This window comes from Pomacea canaliculata, linkage group LG12, assembly GCF_003073045.1.
Source record: "Pomacea canaliculata isolate SZHN2017 linkage group LG12, ASM307304v1, whole genome shotgun sequence".
NCBI classification, from domain to species: Eukaryota; Metazoa; Mollusca; class Gastropoda; order Architaenioglossa; family Ampullariidae; genus Pomacea; species Pomacea canaliculata.
The window spans coordinates 12,193,918-12,216,963 of record NC_037601.1 but is presented as its reverse complement, the minus strand read 5'-3'; the positions used below and the strand labels follow the sequence as shown (position 1 = coordinate 12,216,963).

General features: G+C 37.6%; 3 protein-coding genes and 1 long non-coding RNA gene across 4 annotated transcripts; 3 read left to right on the top strand and 1 right to left on the bottom strand.

The window, feature by feature from the left end:
* Positions 1-773: 773 nt before the first annotated feature.
* LOC112577366 (zinc finger protein 559-like) lies at positions 774-7,637 on the bottom strand. Its single transcript, XM_025260426.1, has 4 exons — positions 7,378-7,637; positions 5,214-6,567; positions 2,968-3,438; positions 774-1,838 (listed from the first exon to the last, which is right to left on the bottom strand). The coding sequence occupies exons 2-4, from the start codon at positions 6,438-6,440 to the stop codon at positions 1,656-1,658; spliced, it is 1,881 nt and encodes a 626-aa protein (XP_025116211.1). The 5' UTR covers positions 6,441-6,567; positions 7,378-7,637; the 3' UTR covers positions 774-1,655.
* A 2,258-nt stretch (positions 7,638-9,895) lies between these two features.
* On the top strand, positions 9,896-14,174 carry LOC112577041. The gene is made up of 3 exons (XR_003101995.1): positions 9,896-10,008; positions 12,576-12,780; positions 14,076-14,174. It is a non-coding gene; the product is annotated as an uncharacterized LOC112577041 (long non-coding RNA).
* A 3,564-nt stretch (positions 14,175-17,738) lies between these two features.
* On the top strand, positions 17,739-18,665 carry LOC112577026 (neuropeptide-like protein 31). The gene is made up of 3 exons (XM_025259944.1): positions 17,739-17,781; positions 18,033-18,402; positions 18,568-18,665. Exon 2 carries the CDS (start codon positions 18,034-18,036, stop codon positions 18,361-18,363), a length of 330 nt encoding a protein of 109 aa, XP_025115729.1. The 5' UTR covers positions 17,739-17,781; position 18,033; the 3' UTR covers positions 18,364-18,402; positions 18,568-18,665.
* A 2,850-nt stretch (positions 18,666-21,515) lies between these two features.
* Positions 21,516-22,886, top strand: LOC112577365 (zinc finger protein 883-like; the record flags this gene model as incomplete). The annotated part of the gene is made up of 2 exons (XM_025260425.1): positions 21,516-22,559; positions 22,593-22,886. Coding segments are annotated over exons 1-2 (1,338 nt in total), but the record flags the coding sequence as incomplete, so codon positions are not given.
* Between the last annotated feature and the right edge of the window lie 160 nt (positions 22,887-23,046).

Genomic DNA, 23,046 nt, shown 5'->3' with positions numbered 1-23,046 from the left:
TCTCGTTTATAATCGCACCAGCAACTGTTGAGTGCTTTACTTACAGTTTCTCGTCCCTCCAAGGGTATTTCGCACTCCACATGTCCCGCTAACAAAAATCCAATACACAAATACACTCTCTGTTCATCGTCCCTCGTAGGGTAGTTCGGAATCTCTCCACATGTCCCACATGCACGATGATGATGATGATGATGATTTGCATAGCGCTTTACTCACCGTTAAAGGCGTGTTAAAAGCGCTAGTTTTCATTATCTACAGTTCATGGTGATGAACGAAGTTACAGTAATGTGGAAGAACAGTCTCACGCTGTAGCTGCTTGGTTAATACTTCTTTCCGTGCATAAAACAACTCACTATCGAAGTTTTCTACATCAATCCGTTTAACATCCAACTGAAGTCCTGTTGCCGAGTGCAACGAAAAGTGAAAGGAGATGATTAACAATGAATTTAAGTGCTTTATGGGTGCAGTGACTTTGGCTGGTGTCTTTAAAGCTCAGGATGAACAAAGAACAGTTGGGGAGCAAGAAGCACGGGAGAGCTCTTAAGGAAACAAAAGGGAGGCAAACAATTACTACACTCTTTGCTTTTCTTTTCTTTTGCTGCACTAAATACAGCTCCATCGTCAAGAAACTCATCTTTCAAGAGTACGTCAACACGACATTGGGCCCGGAAGTTGCAGACCAATCTTCACGCACGTACAATGAACAGGGGCTATAACTGCGTCAAACTAGCTTCGCCTAACCACGAATAGCCAGTGGGGCAAAGGGACGTTACTCTATCACTCTGCACTTAGTCAAGTTTGTAAAACGAAATTACCGCAGAGACATTGAAAACGCTTACTTCTGATTCCCTGAGACGTTTAACTGTATACAAGTAACTGTTTAACTGTATACAAAATGTAGTGTTGCGTTGCTGAAAGGAATACAGAAGCTAAACGATTTATTGCGTGCGGCATAAATAAACATATTGACATTACACAATGTTTGCCATATCAGTTTATGCAAACCAATGTGTCTTTGATAAGAATTTGAACATCATTCCGAAGTACGCTTAAAGAGGTCAACCTTCAGGTGCCACATAAGAACGAACAAAGCCATGTTGCTTTATATATCAACAAGATTTTTAACCACTCAAAAAGCGCTAACATTATGAGAAAAAACTGCTAGTTTGGTAATACATGATAATACATTATTACTGACTTCTACAAAGTTTGATGCTCAAAAGATGGCCGTGATTGGTAAACTTTTGGCAGAAAGTTTGTGAATGCCTGTACATGTACAGTCAGGAAAGAATGTGTAAGTAAAGGTATCCACGGAACAGAAAATGTTAAACGATAAGATCATAATTATGTAATTAAAGTTTTAGATGATGCATTGCAGCTTCCGTATTAATGTCTACTCACACGCTCGAAACTTCTGACAATTATAAAATTCTCTTCTCCGTTAAAATAAATTACATCAGTTTCTGCTTCCGTGTCTGAAATTAACAGTTTAAGCAGTCAGTTAAACCAGGAAGATATCGAAAAAAGTTTGTTATTTCAAATAAGGCCTCGGAGCGACTTAACTATCCCCACCGAAATCAACGTCGGATATATTGTCCATTAGGTCATCTTTCAACGAGGATGATGTGATCAGCTTCAAACTCAAACCTTAACACCTAAACACTAAGTCCAACACTCAAATAACACTTAATTCTAACTCCAGACCAAACACTAATATATGCAATAACTCGAGACCTAGATGATGATGATGATGATGATGATGATGATGATGATGATGATGATGATGATGATGATGATGATGATGATGATGATGGTGGTGCACCATGATGATGATGATGATGATGATGATGAACAAGATGAAAAAATACAGTAAAGCAAAAGAAAAATTAAGACAAGCACAAAACTTTGCTAAGAATCGAACACTCTAATTTAGCACAAAACAGAATGAGTTATTTCACTGCACTACAATGGACTTTATACATTTAGACAGCTGTGTTAAGTGCGAACAATATTTTTTTGTCTAATTTGCTGACATTAATTACCAATGCGCTGTAAGAATATTTGCAGAAGTCTGTCCAACGAGCTTATAATCCTTTGATCATCTTGTATTCTAACAGTGACACTATTCTTTCCAAAGACTTCGTGCTCTGTTGTTCCAATATTTGTTGGCATATTCAGTCATGAAAGTACCTTTCGTTGTCAGATGAGTTCCATATGGCTGTTTGGGGGAAACTCTCTCCATCACGAAAGTGTTGCGGCACATCGGGAAAATCCCATACAGCCTTTTGAATTATGAATGGTGTAAGGGAGAGAATTCATCTTTGGAAATCTTTCTCTTATTAGAAGGTTAATCTCCCTTTTCGCACAGTTCAGTGGGGGTTTTTGTTTTGTTTGTTTCTTTATTAATAGTAGATTTTGTGTTAAATTAATGGACAACTCGATGCTAATTTTATTTAAAAACGATTCGGACTAGAAGTTTCGGACAAGAGTTAAGTGGTGGAATGCCAAGATTTTTAAAAATTATTGGATTTCAAGCAACAGCTGACCTTAATCCTCGCCTATGTGTAAGATTTTAAGGAGGTACGCCTATCAAATAAGTAAAACAAACTAGTGACGAGTTCTATATTGTGGACAGAACTATTTTAACATAAAGCAGAGTTAAAATTTGTTGCTGCAATCGCTTCAGGTTCGTCAGTCCATTCAATCCCTTCAAAAAATTGATTACTTACTTTTAATTACACGCCTTTTGTGTAAAGGCTTTGGATTAATGAAAGAAGCTTGTTTCACCAGCGTGATTTCAAACACCAATGGTAATGTAAAGTGCAGAAAGGTAGATGCATGAAAGTGTACATACAAGTGTACATACTACAATTTTAGCCGACGACTCTTATCCAGTCAGACAGGAATTTGACAATAGATTAGAGATGCTGCATGGTGCGTCAAGACGACAGAGCGAAGTTTTCCTGCCTGAGGCTTGAACCCACTGACAAACAGAAAGGTTAAGACTTGCACCACGCCTTCAATCTTGTTCATGTCCAGCAGACCACGGAACTCATCCTCCATGTCCTTGAGGTACTTCTGCAAATTATCACTCGTTTCCATCATCGCCTGCTCCTTATCGGACAGATCCTTCACGGCCGCTCGAGCGTCTGCCTCAGTATTCTGCACATCTTGTCCTGGACATTCCGGATGCGAAGAGCCGCGCGACCTACAAAGGAGCTCTTCACACCCTGAGCACGTGTCCGGCGTGACGTCAATTTTGCCGAGCGCGGTCACCCTCACGACCTGGTTCGTGGGGAGAGAATCGACTAGTAACACGACAAAATCATCTGCTATGTCAACAACTCGAAATATATCAACAACTCGAAAACTGGATGGCGGCACATTGGGCAGCCCACCTTCTGGTCTTGTGCTCTTATCCAGGTGAGAAGACACACTCTGCACGTGATGTGTCCACATAGCATAATCTTGGGCTCCGTGGAGGGGCCCAAGCAGATGGGACACTCGAATTCATTGGAGCTAGCTGAAAACATTGCTCCCGTCGCGTCCATACCTGACAAAATAAATAAATATCATTACTATTCAATGTACCATGTTATTTATCGCCTAATTGTAGTAAAGTAGCAGACATCGAGATTCTAACGTAATGCTACTCTGTTACGAATAACACAACAAATACTTCAACTAGTATTTCGGTTGAAACTATATTTGCTCTTCATAGGCTACGTCTTGGAGCCTATAGCCTTTGACAGAAGATTCTGGAAGGAAAGGACATGAGTTTCTTTTACAAAATATTTCTTCCTTTGTTTTAATAATTGGTTGACGCTTTGTGTAATACACTAAGTTTACATATGTGGATGAATAACGCATTTTCTCTCAGGTAAAGTAGAAAGGCTGAAATGTTATTTTTGTTGTTGTTGTTGTTGAGTGACGTTATCAACACTGGAGTTCAGTCTCGTAAAAGCAATCAACTAGCATGTGGGTTTGTGAGGTGGTGTTGCGGCTGTGCTCATCAAGGAGTAACAAGGAATAAACTTCACTTTCTAAGGACATCTTTGAAAGTTACGGAAAAGAGGCAGATGCTGTGAGAATCAATGTTGAATTTGGAGAACTTATTCAAATTAAAGGATCTTTTAAAGACAACTTTAAGTACATTGCTCAGGTGAGTGTTCTCGGAACTTTGAATTATCATGTGCCTTTTTAATGAGCTGGAAGCCTACACACAGCTTTCTCACCAATATCAGCAGGTTTTTTTTAAAAAAAAAAAGAACAACAAACAAACAAAAACTCTTCCTTTGGTAGAGAAACCACTATTTTTTTATAATTTTTAATACTTTCAATTAAGTCAAAATTGCTGCTGCAATATCAAATATTATTTATCATCAACATAAAGAATGGTAGCATCAAATTTACCTCAAATAAGGTATTATCATACACAGTACTAATGAAGTTTCTTGCAACTGACACCACATGTGCATGTTAACAAATGATCTTTTCACTGCAGTTTTACATACACTGCATAAAAGTAAAATTTACTGTTGGTATGAGCTATGTTAAATCACACAAACAACTAAAGCTTTCTTACATATGCCACATTAATCAAGTTTCACATCACTGTGAGTCAACATGTGCTTTTCTTTTAGTTGATCTGATCTTTTAAGGGCAGCTTTACATACACTGAACTGGTGAGGTTTCCTATCCCTGTGAGTTAACATTTGCCATTTAAGGCTACCTAATGTTTTAAAAGCTACATTGCATACACTGAACTGGTGAGGTCTCTAATCTCTGTGAGTCAACATGTGTTGACTTAGTAAATCCATTCTTTTAAAAGATGCATGACATACACTACACTTGTAAGGTTTCAAATCACTGTGAGTCACTATGTGCCTTTTTAGGCAATCTAATCTTTTGAAAGCCAAAGGACATGCAGTACAAGAGTGATTTTTTACTTCACTGTGAGTCACCATGTGCTGTTTTAAATGCTTTGACAACTTAAATGAAGCTTTACACAAACTGCATTTGTAAGGTTTCACACCACTGTGAGTCACCATGTGCTGTTTTAAATTATTTGACAACTTAAATGAAGCTTTACACAAACTGCATTTGTAAGGTTTCACATCACTGTGAGTCACCATGTGCTGTTTTAAATACTTTGACAACTTAAATGAAGCTTTACACAAACTGCATTGGTAAGGTTTCACATCACTGTGAGTCACCATGTGCTGTTTTAAATGATTTGAGAACTTAAATGAAGCTTTACACAAACTGCATTGGTAAGGTTTCACATCACCGTGAGTCACTATGTGCCTTTTTAAACAAGTTGAGAACTTAAATGAAGCTTTACACAAACTGCATTGGTAAGGTTTCACATCACTGTGAGTCACCATGTGCTTTTTTAGATTACCTAATCTTTTGAAGGCAACATGACAGACAGTACACTGGTAAGGTCTCTCATCTCTGTGGGTCGCCATGTGCATTTTTAAATAACCTAATCTTTTGAAACCTACATGACATATATTACACTGGTGAGGTCTACCATCACTATGGTGCGATCTCTTATTACTGTTAGTTTTCTTCTGCTGTTTTAAAGTATCTATTCTTTCTAAGACAACACTACATGGAGTACAATTGTAAGCTTTTAAATTAGAGTGGATCATCATGTGTTTCTTAAGTAGGGTTGAAAAACTGAAAGAACATAAACACACTTGGCACTGATAAGGTTTGGCATCACTTCTACTTTCTGTTGCTGAGTCAATGGTGACTTCAGTAACAGTTTTTTGTCTCTGATGTTGTTGATTTTCTTTCAAAATATATGTCACCTCAGGAATTGCAAGCGTAGCAGCATTCATTTCTTGAAAATTCTCATCATTGTCATGCTGCCACATTGCATGCTGACCAGGCCATCCTGTCTCAGTCTTCACTACGTGAATATGATCTTCTTCTTCTTTCTTAAATACAAGCCGCTCTTCTGTCTTTGCAGATTGCACAGGATCCTGCTCAGTCTTGATTAAAGAGGTGACATCTTGACAGCGGTACTCCACTTTCACAGCACTCTCGTGACTGCAATCTGACTGCTCAATGTGTGCATCATACTCAGGTTTTATGTCATGAAGTTCTTCACCAGGAACTTGCTCAGTTTTAATACAATAAATAGCACCCTGAGAGTTAAGCTCCAGTTTTACAGCATCCTCATGTTTCCAGTTTGATTGAGGAATTTGCTTAGCAAGCTCAGGTTTTATGTAAACTGGACCAGAATCGTTTTTAAGCTGTAGACTGCTAATTTGTGAGCAATTTGTCATATTTGTATAAGAACAAAATGTGCTTTCTGCCTCAAGCATTACATTATCATTTAGCTCTTCTTGTAGATCAGCTACAGACCTTGGTTCAGTCTTTATGCTGTGTATACATGAGACCTGAACTTGATTGATTATGGCAGACATAGCTTCCTCTTCCAAGATTACAGTCAATTTTTCTTCTTTAATTGTTAAAGTACTATCTGACTGAAACTGCACATGTCCTCAGATCCTTCATCTCCTGACACTCAATCCCTGGTTCTTTAACAAAAACCTGCAATATTACAATGTAACAATATATTAGTTACATCTTACATATTTTGCCTTCTGTTGATTTTTTTTTTTTTTTTGATAAATCTTCTTAAATATACAATTGCATATGTTAAAGTCAAGATACCACGCAGTCATTTTTTTCAAAACCAGTTGGATACTGAAAAACTTATTAATACTCCATGATTACTTTTCATTACTTATTAGGAAATTTTTGCTTTCCATTTAAAAAATTGTCATTATTTTGGTGTTCAGGCATGACAGTTATATAGACATTCATTAAACCAACAGAAAGGGGATTTTGTAATAGCAGTCTGTGAATAGGCATGAACAATTAATGTATTATCTGAAAATGACATTTCTTCATTCATATTTCAATTAACAGCGCATACTGTATTGTAATATTTAATTGTAAATGGCCCATGTAATTAATGTATATATCTGAAAACTTTCTGATACCATAGAAACTTTGATAAATTTATATTTTTAACTGTATATATTGATAATAATTTAGTACATAACACAATGTTAGATTGTAAAATTTAAACTATATTTTTTTACTAATTACTGTTTTATGACAATACATTATTATTATTACAAACTGCTGCTACTGAAGTTTTAATGGTTTTCAGTCTTTATAAAGGGAGATTATTTTACGGTCATCGGCATGGTTTTTTTTTTTCCCCCATTTTATTGAAGGTTGTGTGAGTGTTAGCTTGTTACTTTTAAGTTAGGCTTTGGATTTGTGTTTAGGTAGAATGAAAACGCCTGGTTGAGTCAAGGCCTAAATACAACACTGGAATGTTTTACTGACCTGATAATCAAGGCGGCTTCCGTTCAGGCAAGGGCGGCAATTTCACGATTGACCACTTCTGCAAACGCTCCACGTGCTTTTGTCCAAGCTACACGGACAGTCTGCTGAAAGTTCGGAGGAGAGTTTCACAGCTGAGCCAGAAGTTGGTATACAGTCGTCCCTACGATACAGCGAAGCAAGATGCTAGGAACTTATAGATCTTTTGCTTTCATGTCAGTCGTTGATCAGAACGTTCTTTTCAAATAACGGTAGTACGTCATAGGTCGGTCGGGTGCATTGAACAGAAGGGAGAGAGGGTTGGGTAGGGTCCATTGTACACAGGGGAGTCGTTCATTTTGTGGTTGTTTCCACTTGCTGTTGGTACCGTGAGGGCTCAGAGGACAGATTATTAAGTCCCCTGCTACCAGTAGCAGCAGTAACAGTGTATTACACGTGTTTAGTGTTGCATAAAGTTGTGGAGAGTTACCAGCCTACTAGCTAAACTCCTTTTACAAAGTCCACTTATTCTAAGGTGACCAGACGTTTCGGGGGCGAAAGCGGGACACGCGCCGATGATGGTGTCGTCACCGTCAAAGAACGCCGAAAAAAGTGATTTTTAAAGACAACCGGGACATTTGATGGACTTGCCAGAAAGCCAGAAAGCGGGACATTGGGCGTCCCGCCCGATGAGCAGGCGGGACACGAGGTCAAAAGCGGGACTGTCCCGCCTAAAGCGGGACGTCTGGTCACCTTAACTTATTCTGCAATGAAGAGTTATAGTTTTGGTGTCACTTGAACTGTTCGTGGACATAATACTGCAGTTCGTTCGCCTTCTATTATTTACGAAGAGCTACATACCACCTTCCTTATTCTTTCCATAGAGTTTGCGAGAGAGATCAGCACGGTGTAGTTCAAAGCCAGGTGTTGAAGAGCCGAATCGGGTATGTCGGGACAAAGCCATGTTTCACTGAAGCTGAACAATGAGCAGTCTCTGAAGTCATGAAGTCTGAAGCTCGTCTTTTCTTGTTTACTAGAAACTTGAGTTGAAGAAGAATAATGCAGACAGCGGATACTGGCTACAGTGAAAGCGAATGAGCAAACATTTTGCTTTAAGAGTTGCCAAACCCAGCTTACAGAGAACTTTTTACAATGATACGCTGATTTTTTTTTTTCTCATACTGTGAGATTACTAGAGCCATCAGCATCGTAAAGTAAAGATTTCACACGCGTAAATATGTCAGTTAGAGAATCTTTAGAATTGAGATGATTGTTTGTATTAAAAAAATGAAAAGAAAAGAAAAGAGAACAGCATACGTTGTGTAAAGATTCTTGAACGGTTGTCGTCCTGACTGCTGTCTATCAAAATATGCCTAAATATGTTTTAGTCAGTGGAAACAAAATACGTTTGAATAAAATTACATTATTTTTACAACTGTTACTAAAAATTTCAGGTTATTAATTCAAACAAGTAACAGCTTATTTAATTATGTGATAATAAAATAAGTAATTTTATTTCAATTCATTTATTAAAGTTCCTTTTCCACTTTAATATTACACCATTTTATTTGTATGTGACAGGCTTACAAACTACAAACACAATGAGTAACAAGAAAGCAAAGAAATTCGATTTAGAAGCTTTATTGTTGTAGGCATGAATGCACTCTAGTACGGTGATTATGTATGTTCATTCATCTGGACTTCAGCATTAAGCTCCACGACCTGAAATAAACCAACAAACATCACATTAAAATAATTACACTACCAGCATAGTTCACGCTTAACCTAGTGAAAAGAGTCTGATTATCGTCTCAGGTCTGTAGTCTGGATGTACTAAGTATGCATTCGTTAAATGAGTTTAACAGCAGACACGTATTTTGCTTACCTTGTGTGTGAGACATGACTGTGTGATCCACTGTGCACCCGTTCCTACAGTGCCCGGTATTTTTGTAGGTTTTTTTTTTTAATGTATATTTTATAATGTAATACTTGAAGTATCATGTAATGTCCGATGTAATATGTAATGTGACCATCGCACACAATAATTTCATGAAAAAAGATGAACATAGATGTTTTGTATTTGCATTGTAAAGTGTGCTGGCATGCAGAAGGAAGAGGCTGTGGCAGGCCGGAGTTTTGCAAAGTTAAGGAAGGACTCATGAAGTATTGATCACGTGACACCCCAAACGGACCGTTGATGTGCAAATCCGTCAAACGCTCAAACTGCTGTCATCTCCGTATCCTTTTTCTTCAACCTTATTCAGTCATTACCGTTAGGAAATGTAACTATTGCAAGAGGTGGCTTTTACAACATTAATATTGCAGTTTTTTTAAGTTTGCGAGAGATTTTGACATAAATTAGTGAAATTAATTAATGAAATTAATGAAGTGACATTCCGAGGGCCATCAGTCAAAGAAGCCACAGAAGCAAGAGGAAGTATTTAGAAGCTAGATCGATAAAAATACAGTAAATGTCAATTTTTCATGTGGAAAATTTGGAAGAAAGATGCTTTCGTAGCAGTTATTTACAATGCAAAGAAATGAAACTTTGACGGGAATGGTGTCAATAAAAGTGGCGTCCAAACTATTTAAGCGACTGTTTTGAGAGGTTGAACGGCACACACCTTTCCGGTAAGCGATAATTCAGTCTTTGAGGTAAGTCTGTTCACCATTTTCGCGGGAATTGTTTTCTATATAAACTATATACACTTAAATAGTGAAATACATGGGTATAAAATACGATGAATTTAATGTTCCGCAAAATCCAGACAGTTTGGGAACTTTTGCTTTTCCCCAAAACATGATGAGACTTGTAACAGGTTTTTTTGCGATGGAGTCATGGTTTCTGAAATAATTACAAACAAAATATTAATATATAATATTCAGGGCTTCTGATTACGCAAAAAATTGCGTACAGTACGCATTGAAAGTTCGGAGGACCCCATCAATTTTCGTCAATGGGGTCCCAGGGGACCCCTTCAAATTTGGGCGAAGAACAGATACAAAATTGGGTAAGTGTAGTGTCTGACGTCATAGAGACGTAGACCAACCTATTGTTGTCGTCTGCTGCAAGGCGAGAGTAGCTTCCCTTGCACTGAGTTTGTTTTCCCTTACCAAGAAGAGTTCCATTAAAGGCCGATATCTTCCCACCGGGGGGAAATGAGGGGTATCGTTCGTGCGAGGGAAGGTAGGAGTACACGAGGTGCGGACTGCCATCGGCCAGTCGTCTTCAATTACTACCCGGACAAAAGGCGGGGTGGACATCACAGGCACTGCCGACTAGCCTGGCAATAAATCGTCTCCCTCACCCAGTACTTGCGGTAGGGTCTGAGCGCTGATGCGAAACGACTTCTATCTGAACATTCTGTCGGGGTTAGGAGTGGACTGACTGTATTCTCCACAAACAAACAAAACTAGAATTTATAAAAGAAAGAAGAATGAACAGCTCAAATGACACAAACATAAAAACAACTGAATTGATCGCATAATGGTCGGGTTAGATAAGCGAAGAAAGACAGAGTGGGGGCACTATGTTGCAGTCGTGAATTGTTGGCCATTTGTAAAAGTTCAAAGACTGGACTCAAACCGAGGTGTACTTTAGGTCAGCCATCAGGAGGAATGAACTGAAAATATTAGATATTATTATCCCCTCTTATGAATAAAGAAAGATGTAAGGAAAGACAGTATGTTCAGACAGAAGCCGTTTCGCCTCACTTTTCTAAGACCCTACATCAGTGGTTCTCAAAGTTTTTCGGACCGCGGACCACTTTACTTAAGTAAAACCTACGGCGGACCACCAAGGCCTAAGTAAAAACTATGGCGGACCATCAAGGCCTAAAAATCACTCTGTACTATGAATTTCAAATTTAAATTGGCGCATTTGTTTCATTTTAATTCAAAACTTAATGTCCTTTTGTAAAAGTAGTATAGTAATAAGTTGACATAAAACTACGTATACCTCGTTATTTGTAATTAAAATGTTAATGCGAGGAACGCATCTCTTTAAACATCACTTTGCTGACATATGACGACTGTCAGCCGCGGACCACCTAACTTATGCCCACGGACCACTAGTGGTCCGCGGACCACACTTTGAGAACCACTGCCCTACATCAAGTAGTAGTCGGCTGAGAAAGACGTTTTATTGCTAAATATAGTTTGCAACTGAAACTCGTTTAAATTATTTGTACAGTTTCAAACACCTTCGATCCCCCTTCATCTCATGATTTACGTAACATTCAGAATCCACTGAATGTCACTGAGCTGTGGGAGCCACGTCATGCGAGGTTCGCTTTTCTACCTTGCGCCAGTTTTTTTTTATCCCAACTTTTATACTTTTAGCAACGTGCCACCTCTCGTTGATGTTTCTTACAACTCTAGTTCTCACTAACTTATTAATTGCCAGGTTACAGTCGAGAACTTCCTTTTGAATGATGGCATCTGAGGCATTCATACTTTCATACATCCTCTCGCATCCACCACCAGGTGCACCTTATTTAACTTATTTCAAAGATGTCGTTGACAGCGTGGTTAAATTCATTGCCTTAGAAATGGAAAGAAAGTGAGCACCCCAAGTACAATGAGCATAAGCTCATCACAGATGCTTGCACAGACTTCATGGCACAGAAATCTCGCCGCTTCTGACTAGACATGACAGTGCTTTGTGTGCCTGAAAGGCAGTTGAACAAAGTATGTTGATTTGTTGATTTTTTTCACATTGTAAAGGGAACCCTTAGAGTTAGCCTGGGACCCCTTAGAAATCTGAAGAAGGGATCCCTGGGACCCCAAAAAATTTAGCCTTAGCAGAAGCCCTGTTATATATATATATCTTTCTTTTTAAGCCTACTTTTTCTCGAATTCCAACATATGAATAAACACAGATTCACAATTGTCTCTACTTTAGTAGAAAACAAGTTTAGTCTTTTTTCAGTCTCTTTCCTAAAACCCTCTTTCCTTAGCTACAAGAAAACAGCCCGACTAGACAGACCGATGGATACACATTGGTATAAGTGGATGAATTTGTGAAAGAAGAAAAAAAAATTGGATGACAAAATAGCAATACAAGCAGCCTGGAAAAAATATGAGAAAAAATTATTTTTGAAATATGAGTTTGAGTTATTGATGTACGTGTGTTTAAAACTGCTTCTTATAATTTATCTGCAGCTTTGTGTGCGCACTCGTTCAGGCATTAAACATGGAACTGTTTTTGATTGTCGTCACAGAACCATGGTCAACCTGCTTCTTGTCCTCATGCTACTTATCGCTCTCGCCACTGCGGGACCACTTTTCGGAGGGTTTCGCCCGTATGGTGGTGGCTGGTGGGGTGGTGGACGCGGCTGTTACGGCTGCTTCCCTTACTCCGATGACTTCTTCGACTGAAGGGACATCATGATTGGACACTCTAAGAGGCAGGAAAACACAGATTTAGTAAACTATTAAAGCAACATAACAATAACTGTCTAGAAATGTTGTGCACCAAATGGAATCTTACAGTTAACATGAAGAAAACAAAGCATTTTAAAATGGCAGCTTTATCATTTAGAAGTACAGTGATACCTCGGTTCTCGAACGCCTTGACTTTCGACCAAATCGGTATTCGACCAGGAAATTCGAGAAAATTTTGTCTTGGAATCCGAACAAATATTTGGAACTCGAACATCCGAACGTCCGAGATGAGCCGAGTTGAGCCGAATGGCGTTCATTGGGCCCAGCGCGCCTTGCTTGCGTCATCAGTGTGAGTGCAGAGAGAGAGAGAGTCACGTTTTTGTGGAGATAGTCATGAAATGTGTGCAAAATGGACAGAAATCGCAAATTTTGTTGAACAACATCACCCTGATAAAGTGGTAGCAAATAGAGCAGTTAACATTTTTAATGACAATGTTATGTCCACTTTCCGCAAAATTTTGCAAAGGAGAAAAAAACAGCAAACAATTGACAAATTCTTGCGTAAAGAAATCAGACAAGCAACTGCAGAGCAAGATTCTGATTCTCCTCAGCAAAAGAAACAGAGAACAGAAACACCCGAAGAGCAGTTACCCTCTGTTTTTATTGAAGAGGACTCCCCTTCAAAACAATAACCATCCCCCTTCCCTCCTCCCTCCACATTCATTCCCTCCTGACATAAAGTTTGGTACAGGTACAGTAAATGAAACACAATTTACTGTACTGTACAGTACATTTTATTTTATTTTGTTTTTGTTTTAATAAATACACTTTTATTTCTTGTTGAGACTCATGTTTTTCTACATATTATATACAAATTAGGCCAGTAAATAGGCATTATCTGGGGCTTGGAACGAATTAATCCAGTTTCCATTATTTCCTATGGGTTTCATTGCTTCGGTTCTCGAACAATTTGGTTCTCGACCGTCCTCCCGGAACGAATTATGTTCGAGAACCGAGGTGTCACTGTATTCCCTTTATTAGGATTGTGAAAAATGGTACTTCACTAAAAAGCAAACTACTGTAGAACCTTTTAACTATTATTTAGTCATTATCTTTACATCTACATGAAAATAGAAACACGAGAAAAACCCAAAGGCACTGTAAGAAAAAAAAAATGAACAGGAAGAGCACTTACTCTCCAGTCGGTAAGGATATCACTCTCTCATTGGATTTTTTAAATAGAAACTTTTAAAGGAATTCTGAAATTTTTTAAAAGTTAAGTAAAAGTTGAGCAAAAGAGGGTTAATTTATGTGTTTCAGGCAATGTGTGTTTTCAGCCCAAGAGATGACAATCTGAGTGGAAGACAGCAAACAAGAAACAGACTTTTATTGCGATAATAATAAACAATGCGATAACCTCACATTTACTTGTGATATTTTGTCAGAGTAACAGAAAAAGAAATTACATTAAGAATAATTAACTGAGTGAGTAAGTGAGTGACTGAGTGAGTGAGTAGACTTTTACAATTTGAGAACGAAAAATGCGCAAGTACTTCTTTCTGTCACTCTATTTGTCCCTCTTCTCTACACTTGTCTTTTTCGCTCTAAATAGAACAAAATTGTCATAGACTTCTAGATTTTATAAATAAACCATTTGTATTACAAATAAGATGCTTCGGAAATATATATAAAAATTGTTTGAAGAAGATTAAGCACAATTGTATTGAAATATTAGAGTACATTATTTTTTTAGAAACAGGAATTGCATATGTATTCCATGAAGTTGGAAAAAGATATTATTTCATGCGAGTATGTAGTTTAATTCAGTCATAACCCACACAGTTTTTGATGTCCTTCTGTGCCTATTCTTCACGTGCAAAATGTTAAAAATAGTGTGAAACTAATGTCAAGGGAGGAAACTAATGTTCATTGAAACAACAGATATGCTCTATTCGTGCCCTTGTCACACAACGGTTAAAAAGCATACATTGCTACATTATTAGACTTTCTGCGACATCACCTTGCTGACCTATCTTCTTATACTTTTATAATGGATATGTATGCCTGCCCTTGTAAGCGAAGACAAATTTCTGTCCTGGGTCTCCTGGACAGACAATAAAGTCTGATTTGATTTGATTTGATCATGCATATCAGTAAAATTTTAGGACCAGTACTTCTATAAATTATTAAGATTAATGTAAACTCAGTTTAGCAGATTTACCTGATGCCTGTTTGTCTAATAATCTTTAAAAATATCTTGTCAGCATGTTTCGGATGCACAAGTGCTAGCAGAAAAAAAACATTTTCAAGAAACCATATGATTCCGCACACTATGTAAACAAAACATATTGTAAAGAATCTTTCAAAGTACCAGAGCAAATAGGCGCCGAGGTAACGTTCTCAAAAGTCTCCTCACGTCACATAAAAAGTCTTTATAAAATTGATTTATGTGTGGGGTTTATGCGCGCTCTTAATGTCTAAGCAAACTCATTTTACTTCCAATGCATACCACTTCCACAACGACTGAAATATCAGCGGTTACTTCCCTTTACACATTACCTGCACTTTTAAGCCTAATAAAAGTCCCTTAAATCCTTAGAAGCAGGAGAGGGTTTATGGCAGCAAGGCAGCCAGCCCTGTAAACAGATGCAACATGCAGAGAAAGAACAGTGTCCCCGAGACGAGAGCTGAACCCAGGACAGCCAATCCTCACTGTATCATGCTTTGAAATAATAGTTTTTAAAAAGGCAACGCAAGAAGGCCTTTATGTTCGAAGGCGATTTCTGACCTTTATGACTCATGTCTAACCAAGTACCTCTCACAGGTCACGTGCTAGTAACTTTTTCTCAATCAATAGCGGTCTGTAGTAGTCCGAAGTGAGCCTTTAGCTGCCCTAGCCGACTAGACTACTGTTGGATTTTACATATTTAAAGAACACTAGTGTCGTAGCCTGTCACTGAGGGGTGACATGAGGTTAGGGTTAGGTTAGCACAGCACGGGTGGCTGAGCCACACCTGTTGAATCCAACATTTTTAAACCCTTTTTTCAAGGTAACAGCAGCGAAAATGGCTTCAGAGTTACTAATTGTTAAATGTTGTTACAGGGGACTGCTACCCCATCATGAACACTGACGTGCTGCTGTTGGGGAAACGGTCGCGTTTGATTTACATACTCATGCAAAGACATACTCATACTCATGCTTATGCTACGGAAAATGTCTTCACAGATATTGCTAGAGTTAAAAGTACTACAAAGAAAAAAGGTTTGATGAGAGGGTTGAAGATACGATTTGTCACGAGGCATGCACTTTGACTGATCTATGTGAAAGTATATTTGAACATACTTGTAAGTCGTTAATGCTGTAGTATGCACGTTTATTATGCGGAAGACTTAATTACGGTAAAATTTACCTAGTTTAGCCAGTTAAAAAAGAAGTTAAAAGATGAGAAGACTGCCACTTACGCATGTATTGAAACGATGTTTATTTAATACTCGAAAAACTTATTAAATGCAAGCACAATTTCCTCTAATTCTGTCCGTTTTTAACAAGGAGCAATTTGTATATACACGTAGATCTTATCAGAAGTAACCTTGGCTAAAAAAAATTTCTAGACAAGGGAAATAACCCTTTTGAAGGTCTTCCCTACTTGATAAAAAATTATGTCCCTTTAGAATTGAACTCCTTGGGTTAATGAAATTAGAAGCATAAAAACTTTTGTATAAGAAATACTGTCCCCTCCGATTCATTTCATTGCTGTCTATACAACCTTTTTCCTTATTTAAATCATGTATTCAATTTTAAATTTGCTCTCCTATTCTATTGCAAGTGCTAGGTTCTGCTGCAGAATTCATCATTCAAGACGACATAATAATAATATGTGTACTTATAACGCTCAGCATCGTGATCAAGATAGATCGCACTCTCTGCGCAGACCAGTCTTGATAAATGAATGATAACACACAGTGGAGGGTGAGGTAAGTATAGGGACACTGAACAACATAAATGTAAATCAGGAACGGTACTTCAAAAGACTTGTGCGGAATATACTTCTTAATAAATCTGATGTTATGACTTTGGAGACACTGGCCAGTATTGCTGTCCCGATGTGGATATCTGTCGTGGAGCTTCTGTCTTTGAAGATGTTGCCCAACTAGTTACACAGGTGTGCGAAGCATTGTTGTAACCACAGTAGAAGTCTTGAGGCTGTAATTCTGTGCGAAAATTAATGAATACATAAGGGAGACAACACTGGAACCTTTAGGAATTGTTTTAATATGGATTACTTCCCTTTAACCACCAGTAAAAGTCAACCAGTCAGGTATTTCGTTGTTTGAAAGTAGAAGATTTAGCTGTTCCAGTGCCATGTCGAAGTCGATTGCAGGTTACTCAATTCAACTTGGATTTGTACTCAAACAACTGAAAATGAGAAGAAAACAGTAATATTTAAATTCAAATGTATATTCTAATAAAATATATGCCTGTTTTGTACTTTTTGTGGAGAGTATAAAATGTTTTCAAAGATCAGAAAACAATCACTTGAGCTACAGTAGAATCTACCACACCACTAACAGTCTCTATTGTTAGAAATAACTGGTTGGAACAAGAAAAGAGGTATACCGTGGTAATCTACTTGCTAGAATAAGTAAAATTTTTATACCAAAAAAAATGGTTTCTAATTATAAAAAAAACACCTAAGCGTCACCATTAAAGGAAGAATACCGTTTGTTTTAAAACATACGACTCTGATGTACTTCTCTAATGTCAAAAACCCCATTTTGTGTTCGATAAGGTAATACCATCATGAAAATCTGTATACAAGATCATTTAGACACCTTTCAGAAGTAAGACTAAAAAAATTGATTAATTGGTCTGACACCAGTTTAATAATCTTGGTTTCTCAACACCGCGCCATAAAAGTCACAAAATCTGATAGAGATAACCCCTAGGGCTACTCAACACAACTATATAAGTAGAGGACCAGACACAATCCTTTACCTGACCTCCAAGCATTTGGAAAACATCATACAAGACCGACCTGAAAGGTATGATAACTATATGTACTTCTATCATATTTTACTATTATTCTTGCAAGATATATCGATGTAGTACTCTTTAATTTATTTTAGTCATGTCATGCTTTCTTCCCTTTTACCTATTTTATAATGCATTGTACTTCTATCGTTTCTGTCTTCACTGAAGTAGGCTCTTGACGTTTAACGCTTGAAAACAAAGTTAATTTGTCCTAATATAAGCCAAAATTAACTATTAATAATTTAACACATTCCTGCTTCAGAATGAAGGTTTCCGCTGTCTTGCTTCTGTTCTGCTTGGTGGCTACCAGCCTCGCTAGCTTCTACTACCCACCTAAGATCGCGAAAGTCCTCGTCATTCCTAAATACAGCTATGGAGGCTATGGAGGCTATGGTGGCTATGGAGGATATGGAGGCTATGGAGGCTACGGTGGTTACGGAGGAATCGGCGGCTTCGGCGGCGGCTTTGGTGGTTACGGAGGTTACGGTCTTGGCGGTGGACTAATCGGAGGTGTTGGCCTCCTAGGCGGTGGTCTAGGTTTTGGCGGAGGCTTTGGAGGATTCGGTGGTGGTCATGGAGGCAAATACTATTGATATTACTGATGGATCACACAGTCGTGTCTCACACACAAGGTAGGCAAACTACGTGTCTGCTGTTAGTTTTATTTGACCGAGTGCATACTTAGTACTTTCAGACTACAGACTTGAGACGACAATCAGCCTCTTCTCCCCTAGGTTAAGCGTGAACAATGTTGCTAATGTAATTATTTTAATGTAAAGTTTATTGGTTTATTACAGGTCGTGGAGCTTAATGTTGATGTCGACAACAGCGAACATTCATAGTCACCGTACTATAATGCACTCTTGGCTACATCAATAAAGTTTCTTGAACTTATTTTCTTTGCTTTTTTGTTATTGACTGTATTTGTAGTTTGTGAGCCTGTCACATAAAAGTAAAATGGTGTAATATTAAAATGGAAAAGGAACTTTAATAAATGAGTTGAAATAAAATTACATAATTTATAATCAAAAAAATTTAAAAAGCAGTTACTTCTTTTCATTAATCACCTAGAATGCTATAATAAAAGCTGTAAAAATAATGTAATTTAATTGAAATGTATTTTGTTTCCACTGATTAAAACTTATTTAGTCATTGTTTTGATAGACAGCAGTCAGGACGATAACTATTCAAGAATCTTTACTCAACGTATTCTGTTCTCTATCTTTTTTTAATACAAACAAACTCATATCATCTCCGTTTTAGAGATTCTCTAACTACATTTACGCGTGTTGGTTTTAGAATTTTTAATATATAGTAAAAACGAAGTAAAACCCCATTTAAAAGGTATCAATAAAAGTAATTGATTGACCAACCAAAAAGGGAATGCCTTTAAACCTAAGCCACATTTTCTTTGATTTCATCTTTCGCTACTACGATAAACAATCAAACAGGTAGCCAGCCTCATTCTATATGTGTTTAAAACATTCCTAAGAACAGATCCTGTCCACAGCAACTAAACTGTTTGTTTACAATTCGGTCAACCGCTTAGTCTTTATTGCAGTTTACAGCATTTATCTGAGTATGCAGAAATAGTTATTGTAATTTCACGTGGTGGGTGTTATTTACATACAATAATTGAATTAAACTTTAACAATGTATTTAACAACTTTATGCATCAATACATTACAATTTTACTCTAAGAGCTATTTTTCTTCTTCTCACATTTCAATAGTTTTTGTCCTCAATTCCTAACATAAAGGCAAATTACAAGAAAAAAAAAATCAGCGCAGCATTGTAAAATGTTCACTGTAAGCTGGGTTTGGCAACTCTTAAAGAAAAATGTTTGCTCATTCGCTTTCACTGTAGCTAGCTTCCACTGCCTGCATTATTTTTCTTCAACTCACGGTTTCTAGTAAACAAGAAAAGATAAGCTGCTTCTAAACCTCATCATGACTTCAGAGACTGCCCAGTGTTCTGTCAGTGAAACATGGCTTTGTCCCGACATAACCCGACTCGGCTCTTCAACATCCTGGTTTTTAACTGCACGGTTCTGATCACTCGCAAACTCTATGGAAAGAATGACAGAGGTGGTGTGTGGCTCTTCCTAAATAACAGATGGCGCACAAACTGCAGTGTTTGTCCACGAACTGCTCAAGTGACAACAAAACGATAACTCTTCATTGCAGAACAAATGAACTTTGTAAAGGGAGATTAGCTAGTAAGGGAAAACTTAAGTGACGACAGCAATTAAGACACTGTCCACAACTTTATGCAACATTAAACACATGTAATACACTACTACTGCTGCTACTGGTAACAGGGAACTTAAACCACACTAATCTGTCTACATGTACTGAGTCCTCACGGTACCAACAGCAACTGGACACTACCACTAAATGAACGACACCCCTGTGTACAGTGGACCCTACCCAACCCTCTCTCCCTTCTGTTCAATGCACCCGACCGACCTATGACGTACTACCGTTATTTGAAAAGAACGTTCTGATCAACGACTGACATGAAAGCAAAGGGTTTCTAACAGTTCCTTCCAGAGTGCTTCGCAGTATCGTAGGGACGACTGTATACCAACTTCTGGCTCAGCTGTGAAACTCTCCTCCGAACTTTCAGCGGACTGTCCGTGTAGCTTGGACAATAGCGCACGTGCTGCCTTCGCAGAAGTGGTCAATCGTGAAATTACCGCCTTCGCCTGAACGGAAGCCGCCTCGATCATCAGGTCAGATAACCATTCCAATGTTTTCTAACCCTAGGCCTTGTCTAGGCCAGGCGTTTTCATTCTACCTAAACACAAATCCAAAGCCTAACTTAAATGTAACAAATTAACACACACACAGCCTGCAATAAAATAAAAAAAAAGTAAAACTTGCAGATAACCATAAAATGATCTCCCTTTACTAAGACTGAAAACAAAACTTCAGTAGCAGTATGTAATAATAATGTATTGTCATAAAACAGTAATTAGTAAAAAATATTTTAAATTTTACAACCTAACATTGTGTTATGTACTAAATTATTATCAATATATACAGTTAAAAATATAAATTTAAAAAAGTTTCTATGTTATCAGAAAGTTTTCAGATATATACATTAATTACATGGGCCATTTACAATTAAATACTACAATACAGTATGCACTGTTAATTGAAATGTGAATGAAGAAATGCCATTTTCAGATGGTACATTGTTCATGTCTGTTCACAGACTGACAGTACAAAATCCCCTTTCTGTTGGTCTAATGAACTCGCAGTTGATTCGTTTAAAAAGTAATCATGGAGTATTAATTAGGTTTTCAGTATCCATCTGGTTTTGAAAAAATGACAGTGGTATCTTGACTTTAACATATGCAACTGTATTTTTAAGAAGCTTTATTAAAAAAAAAACAACAACAAAACAAAACAAAAAACAGAAAGCAAAATATGTAAGATGTAACTAATATATTGTTACATTGTAATAGTGCAGGTTTTTGTTACAGCACCAGGGACTGAGTCTCAGGAGATGAAGGATCTGAGGACATGTGCAGTTTCAGTCAGAGAGCACTTTAACAATTAAAGAAGAAAAATTGAATGTAATCTTAGAAGAGGAAGCTATGTCTGCCATAACCAATCAAGTCCAGAACTCATGTATACACAGCATAAAGACTGAACCAAGGTCTGTAGCTGATCTACAAGAAGAGCTAAATGGTAATGAAATGCTTGAGGCAGAAAGCACATTATGTTCTTATACAAATATGACAAATTTCTCACAAATTAGCAGTGTACAGGTTAAAAGCATTTCTGGTCCAGCTTACATAAAACCTGAGCTTGCTAAGCATATTTCTCAATCAAACTGGAAACATGAGGATTCTGTAAAACTAGAGCTAAACTCTCAAGATACTATTTATTGTATTAAAACTGAGCAAGTTCCTGGTGAAGAACTTCATCGCATAAAACCTGAGTATGCTGCACACATTGAGCAGTCAGATTCTAGTCATGAGAGTGCTGTGAAAGTGGAGTACCTCTGTCAAGATGTAACCTGTTTAATTAAGACTGAGCAGGATCCTGTGCAATATGCAAAGACAGAAGAGCAGGTTGTATTTAAGAAAGAAGAACAAGATCATAGTCACATAGTGAAGACTGAGACAGGATGGCCTGGTCAGCATGCAGTGTGGCAGCATGACAATGATGAGAATTTTCAAGAAATGAATGCTGGTAGGCTTGTAATTCCTGAGGTGACAGATATTATAAAAGAAAATCACCAAGATCAGAGACAAAAAACTGTTACTGAAGTCACCATTGATTCTGCATCAGGAAGTAGAAGTGATGCCAAACCTTATCAGTGCCAAGTGTGTTTATGTTCTTTCAGTTTTTCAACCCTACTCAAGAAACACATGATTATCCACTCTAATTTTAAAGCTTACAATTGTACTCCATGTAGTGTTGTGTTAGAAAGAGTAGATACATTAAAACAGCACAAGGAAACTAACAGTAATAAGAGATCTCACCACAATGATGAGAGACCTCACCAGTGTAATGTATGTCATGTAGCTTTCAAAAGATCAGAAAATCTAAAAAGGCATATGGAGACTCACAATGATGCAAAGAATCACCCTTGTACTGTATGTCCTTTAGCTTTCAAAAGATTAGAACACCTTAAACAGCATTTGGTTATTCACAGTGACTTGAAACCTTACCAGTGTTCTGTTTGTCCTTTAGCTTTCAAAAGATCATATGTCCTAGAAAAGCACATGGTGACTCACAGTGATGTAAGACCTTACCAATGCAGTTTGTGTAAAGCTTCATTTAAGGTCTCAACTTGTTTAAAAAAGCACATGGTGACTCACAGTGATGTAAAACCTTACCGATGCAGTTTGTGTAAAGCTTCATTTAAGGTCTCAACTTGTTTAAAAAAGCACATGGTGACTCACAGTGATGAGAAACCTTACCAATGCAGTTTGTGTAAAGCTTCATTTAAGTTGTCAAATCATTTAAAACGGCACATGGTGACTCACAGTGATGTAAGACCTTACCAATGCAGTTTGTGTAAAGCTTCATTTAAGGCCTCAACTTGTTTAAAAAAGCACATGGTGACTCACAGTGATGAGAAACCTTACCAATGCAGTTTGTGTAAAGCTTCATTTAAGTTGTCAAAGCATTTAAAACAGCACATGGTGACTCACAGTGATGAGAAACCTTACCAATGCAGTTTGTGTAAAGCTTCATTTAAGTTGTCATGTCATTTAAAACAGCACATGATGACTCACAGTGAAGTAAAAAATCACT